Consider the following 5,783-nt stretch of genomic DNA (forward strand, 5'->3'; position numbering starts at 1 on the left):
GAAGTGCTAACAAGCTCAATGCACATGATGAATCTCTTTGCTATCCTTTCAAACTGCTATTTCTAGCTTCAATATGCATTGACATTGACCTGTTATGCTTGGATATCTTCTAGGTGTAGATGTTAGAACATCCAAGATATGCGAACTTGGAATATTGAATTATAGAGATAAGCGAGTGCTTTGGATTGCCCTCCACCAGCTTGAAGTAATTGAGACCCACAGCGGGTATGGTTCTCATCACACATCTTTCCTGTAATGAATTAAGATTATCTACTACATTTTTGACCTGGCTCTGATCCATTGGATCTATATAACTATGTTGTAAGATTTCACAGTAGAACGAGAGACACGTGAGAAGGTGATTTCTTTGACTCATTTAATTAGATCTAGTCCTTTATTTGCTAATACTTCCCCATACTGATTTTTTTTTTAAGCATGTTAGAATTGTCAAGAATTTCTAATTATATCTGTGTGCTACCTTTCTCATAGTTTATTGCAATGTGTGATAACTATTAGATGTTGCTATTCTTTCTCTCCATTATGTAGTCCATTGATTAATATTTGTCAATTTTCCATAGTTTTTCACTTTTAGATCTTTCAAGCATCTAGTGACAAGTGCAGATTGGTTAGCATCTAGTGACATCCTTGTGTTGACTTTAGAGATTAAAAATTGATGTAATTAGCATGTTTTTCTGGTGCTATAATCCAATGATATAATTTATTCTTCCAATGCGAGTAAACATTGTCAGATTCCTTTATACTCCTTTATGTATTAGATTTTTTATGATTATTTCTGATTGCCTTCTCATTTTTCTAATCGTAGAGATCGAGCGGATCAAATAAATACTTGCAATGCCGAATGGAAAGGTTAGTTTGCATCTAGTTTAGCTTTTTCCCTCTTAATGGAACATTCTTGAGATAGAAATGAGTGCAAAATAAGTCTGTTAATATCTTAGTTGTCTCGGAAGAAGTCTATTGTGTCACTTGTGCTGGGCTACTGTATAATTTGAATACTTAATTCTATATTTTTCCTTATGCTTGACGTTATAATTGTTCTTTTTTGAAAGTGCCCTTAATCTTAGTCTTTCATCTCCTATTGACTTTATTCACAGATTATTAGTCTTGATGAAACACATACCTCTTGGGCGCTTGACAGATAAGTAGATTAGAAGTCTTTGTTTTCTTAAACACACTAATGGTTTTATTTTGTTTCTAGAAACTTGATGGCGAAATAAGACCTGTCAGAGCTTAGTTAGCTTAGTTTATGCAATCCTACAATAGATTTATCCGAGAATCCCTTGATCTCTCCTTCAAGATAATAATTGTTGATTAAGAATCACCCACTAGTGGGAATTACATGAAGTCCTTGATCAAGTTGTATTCGTTATTGCTTGAATAAGTTGATTAAAGTTGCAAGTTGAGCCTCTTTCACTAAGACTAGAAATTTTATCCTTTAATCAAGTAGTAGCTTCTTGATGGAGTTTATTTAGCATATGAAACTTATTTAAGATTTATGTCTGTTGTTCAATACTTTTATGACCTCATACGTGTTATAATTTTTGGTTTATAATGCATTGGACCTTAATGTAAAAAAGGCAGATTGTCTGCCTTATGGCTCCATTTGTGATAGACGAAACTTTTCAAACACCAGCAGATGTTGTGAAAGGAACATCCTTATAACAGGCAACCAGCTCTGAATTAGACTGCAGATCAACCTGCAGCTTCTCCCAAACTTTGCTCTTGGCGTTTAAGACGCTGTCTGGTTCGCCTGAGTATCCCAGAAAGGTCACTCGTTCACCAACCTTGGCTGATGATGGTGGATCAACTAACTCAACCTGGAAACAAAATGAATTCATTAGTCGTTCTTGATGAATGATCACATGTAAAGATGATAATTTCCCAGGTAAACCAACCAATATTATAATACTAAAAAACTAACAGGTTAGTAAAAGCAAAGACTTGTAAGAATGGAGGCAGAGTTAACGACTTAACTTTGTGTGGTCATCGTTTGATGCAGCCAAGACCATTGCTTGTGACTTAATGCCCCTCATGGTTGCAGGCTTCAAGTTACAAAGGACACAAACCTTCCGATTCTGCACCAGTGATTTAGAGAACATAGGAAATTCACATCCAAATGGAAGAAAATTTGAAAAGGGAAGCAAAATAAACCTGCATTTCCTCAAGAGGAATATATTTCACGAGGCCACTAACAACTGTTCGAGGGGATTCTTCACCGACATCAATTTCTTCAACATAGAGTGAATCTGCATCTGGGTGCTTCTGAACTTTTTTGATGAGGCCAACAGGTATGTCAAGTCTTGAGACAGAAATTTCTGTTTCAGCAGACTTCGTTTTTGTACTGCCAGAAGGCTTGTTATGTTGTTTCTTAGAATTTCCTACAGCAGGTCACATGAGAAACTTATTGAGCTCTAGGATAAGCTTTAACTTCATTAAGTCGAGTTTTATTAATACTTCAAAACTTGGAAAACCATTTACATTAATACAACACTAAAAAGTAGCTTCATTTGCAGGTCTAGGATAAATCTTCCTGAAACTTTCTCCTTGTATAAAAAATTGTATATGGTCAAGAGTTACTAGTGCTGCAGATAAAGATGAACTCTTCTAATATATGTTTATATTTTGCAGGTTCTATTGACAAAGTTTTATGTTGTGGTTTTATTTGCCGATATGAATGGGGTACTTGAAGAGTATATGATTTATCAAATCTTATTGTGGTTGTAGCAACTACATTTCTCCAAATTTCAGCTATCAACCCTGTTTTATGTCTTCTACAGGTATTATATTCTTCCCTTTTATTTTTGGTGCTTTGCTCACATACTTTGATTCACAAAAATCTAGAATGTTGGAAAAGGTTGACATGGAAGAATCAGCAAGTGAGAAAGAGGAGTCCAATGAAATTCTACAAGTTGAAGATTTTGTTGGGGCTTGAGTTGGCAATAATTACTTGCAATCCTACATGGCATGAACCACCATCACAAGTTTCTAGTCTTTTGACAATTGTTCATTAGTTGTAAATGAAGTTTATTTGTTTATTTATATTGGGATAAATTTTATTTGAATATTAGACATGTTTTTTTCTTTTGTGATTGTAATATAATTCTTGTATAAGTAACATTTTGAATGACATTGATATGGAAAATATTCTTTCTTTTGTAATTATGATATTTTATTGTATATTTATATTGAAATATGATATATTGGTATTAAAAGATAATAATTTAAAAGACAATGATCTAAAACCGTTGTTGTTGTCTATCACCCTCAAAGACAACGGTTAAAAACTGTTGTCGAAGCCCCAAAAAACGGTTGTAAACTAGCAGTGTTAATAAAAAAATGCTCTAAACAACAACTGTTTTAAACCGTTGTCGTAGCCCCCACTTTTAACAACACTACTAATTACAACGGTTTTAAAGGGCCTACGATAACGATTTTTAACCGTTGTCTTTTAATGTTTTTGTTGTAGTGCATGTCTTCCACATTAGGAATGATTTTTAAAATAAAATCCTTTTTATTTTTATTGTGGCCGACCACCTACTTGGGCTCCAAGCTTGGCTTGGACGACCACCTATGGATGGGTAAGAAGGTCGGTTTAGGTGGGTATAAGACTTTATAAATAAAAGGCTACGACAGGGACCGCGAGGAGGAATTGGTTTTGGTCTCCTGATGAACTTGAGCTTCCCGTGTTCGCCCCAAACACCCAAATCGAGTTCATTAATAAGATCTCATTCCACTAAAGAGTTATTATTGCACTACCGCACCAATCCCATATTACTATATGGACTCCTTCTTATCATGAGTGTGTTAGTCTCCCTGTGTTTAAGATATTGAATGCCCACTAATTAAATGAGTTACTGACAACTCACTTAATTAATATCTAGCTCCAAGAGTAGTACCACTCAACCTTATCGTCATGTCGGACTAAGTCCACCTGCAGGGTTTACATGACAATCATTATGAGCTCCTCAAGGGGACATCATCAACCTAGATTACTAGGACATAGTTTCATTCTATAATCAACAACACACCATATAAATAATATCATTTCCCAACTTATCGGGCCTATTGATTTATCGAGCTAAATCGCACCTTTGATAAATTAAATAAATAAGTATTAAGTATATGTGCTTGTTATTATATCATGATTAAGAGTATACACTTCCATAATAACATAAGTATTGTTCTTTTATATAGTCAGTATAAAAAGAAACTACCTCAAATGGTCATGCTCAATACACTCATAGTGTACTAGTATAATTTATTAATTAAGATAAACTAATACCTAATTACACTACAATTCCACTCCAATGGTTTGTCCCATTCCATCTTAGTCGTGAGCTACTATTTATAATTTATAAAGAACCGATAACATGATCTTCTGTGTGTGACACCACACGTCATGTTATCTACAATATAAATTAATTGAACGACTACACTTAGCATATAAATGTAGACATTTGACCAATGTGATACTTATATGTTTATACAAAAAGCTAAACTTTTAGTATATATTCCAACAGAAATGATTTGGAAGCATGACCAAGAAATGCTCTGGAGGACTAACCAAGAAATGCTCTGGAAGCCTGACTCGGAAATGTTCTGGAGGCCTGACCTGTACTTGATCTGGATACCTGACCAGGAATGATCTTACCATGAATTGATCTGGAGCTCTGACCCAGACTTGATCTGGAGGTCTGACCAAGACTTGATTTGGAGACCTGACCAGGAATTGGTTTGGAAGCTCGACCGAGCATTGATTTGGAAGCCTGACCGAGAGTTGGTCTATGAGCTCGACCGAGAGATCAATAGCGATACTCTGATCCGAGACCGGTGGTGATACTCTTGTCCGAGACCAGTGGCGATAACTCAACCCCGACCAGGGGAGGATAAGCCTTGAAGCCCATAGAAGCAGAGCCCGTAGCAATATGAGGGGACAAAACCTTTAGCATACCTGATCACGAAGTAATGTCAGCCGGCTAACTCGAATCCCAAATGCCCGTACAGTTAATGAGAGAAATAGTACCGATCCCTTGACTCCCAAATGTCCGTGGTGTCAGGGAGAGAATAATCTGAACCTTGATCGTCCAAGGGAGTGAAGCCCATAGCTATATGAGGGAGCAGAGTCCATAACCATAGAAGGAAGCAGAACACCGCGGGTGTAGGTAGCAGAGCCTGTAGACGTAAGAGGATGCAAAACAGGTGGAGGATGCAGAGCATATAATAATAATAGAGTAAAGCGCCTATAGCAGTAAGAGGATGTTGAGCCCCATGGTGAAGGGTGCAGAGCCTATAGCAGTAATAGGATGCAGAGCCTCATAGTCAAGGATGTAGAGCCTGTAGCAATAAGAGGATGAAGAGTCTCATGGTGAAAGGTGCAGAGCCTATAACACACCTGATCGAGCAGCTGGGTCCCTAGTCCTTGATTAGAGAGTAACGCCCCTATCCTGTAGTCAAAGAGCGAGGGCCCTAGATCCTGATCAAGAAGTTGTACTGCGAGCCAATGATCGGGGAGCTGTGTCCCTAGTGTATGAGCGGGGAGCTGTGTCCCTAGTGTAAGAGCGGAGGGCAGGATGCAGAGAGAAGGGCGTCGATAAGGAGGGAGAGGCAGCAGCTGCGTGCTTGGCCTACGTGAGGCGACGATGAGATCGGACTGCTACTGCTCGCCGCGCCGGCGACAGCAGTGAGGGCTGCAGGGCAGCGATGGTCGGATGCGATAAACGTGCTACCGCAAGTGCATGCAACGACAGTAATGTAGCGGTGCTTGG

The 5,783-nt window shown here is 37.8% G+C and overlaps 1 protein-coding gene and 1 long non-coding RNA gene across 2 annotated transcripts; one reads left to right on the plus strand and one right to left on the minus strand.

The window, feature by feature from the left end:
- Positions 1-1,610: 1,610 nt before the first annotated feature.
- LOC122035047 (probable methionine--tRNA ligase) lies at positions 1,611-2,469 on the minus strand. The gene is made up of 3 exons (XM_042594412.1): positions 2,170-2,469; positions 1,992-2,093; positions 1,611-1,835 (listed from the first exon to the last, which is right to left on the minus strand). Exons 1-3 carry the CDS (start codon positions 2,173-2,175, stop codon positions 1,641-1,643), a joined length of 303 nt encoding a protein of 100 aa, XP_042450346.1. The 5' UTR covers positions 2,176-2,469; the 3' UTR covers positions 1,611-1,640.
- LOC122035048 lies at positions 2,171-2,855 on the plus strand. The gene is made up of 3 exons (XR_006126874.1): positions 2,171-2,306; positions 2,647-2,708; positions 2,796-2,855. It is a non-coding gene; the product is annotated as an uncharacterized LOC122035048 (long non-coding RNA).
- Positions 2,856-5,783: the final 2,928 nt, after the last annotated feature.

This window comes from Zingiber officinale, chromosome 11B (assembly GCF_018446385.1).
Source record: "Zingiber officinale cultivar Zhangliang chromosome 11B, Zo_v1.1, whole genome shotgun sequence".
NCBI classification, from domain to species: domain Eukaryota; kingdom Viridiplantae; phylum Streptophyta; class Magnoliopsida; order Zingiberales; family Zingiberaceae; genus Zingiber; species Zingiber officinale.

Coding starts and splice junctions, on each gene's coding strand:
- LOC122035047 (XM_042594412.1), bottom strand. Junction 1,836..1,991: donor CAAACGATGACCACACAAAG/TTAAGTCGTTAA, acceptor TTTTGTTTCCAG/GTTGAGTTAGTTGATCCACC.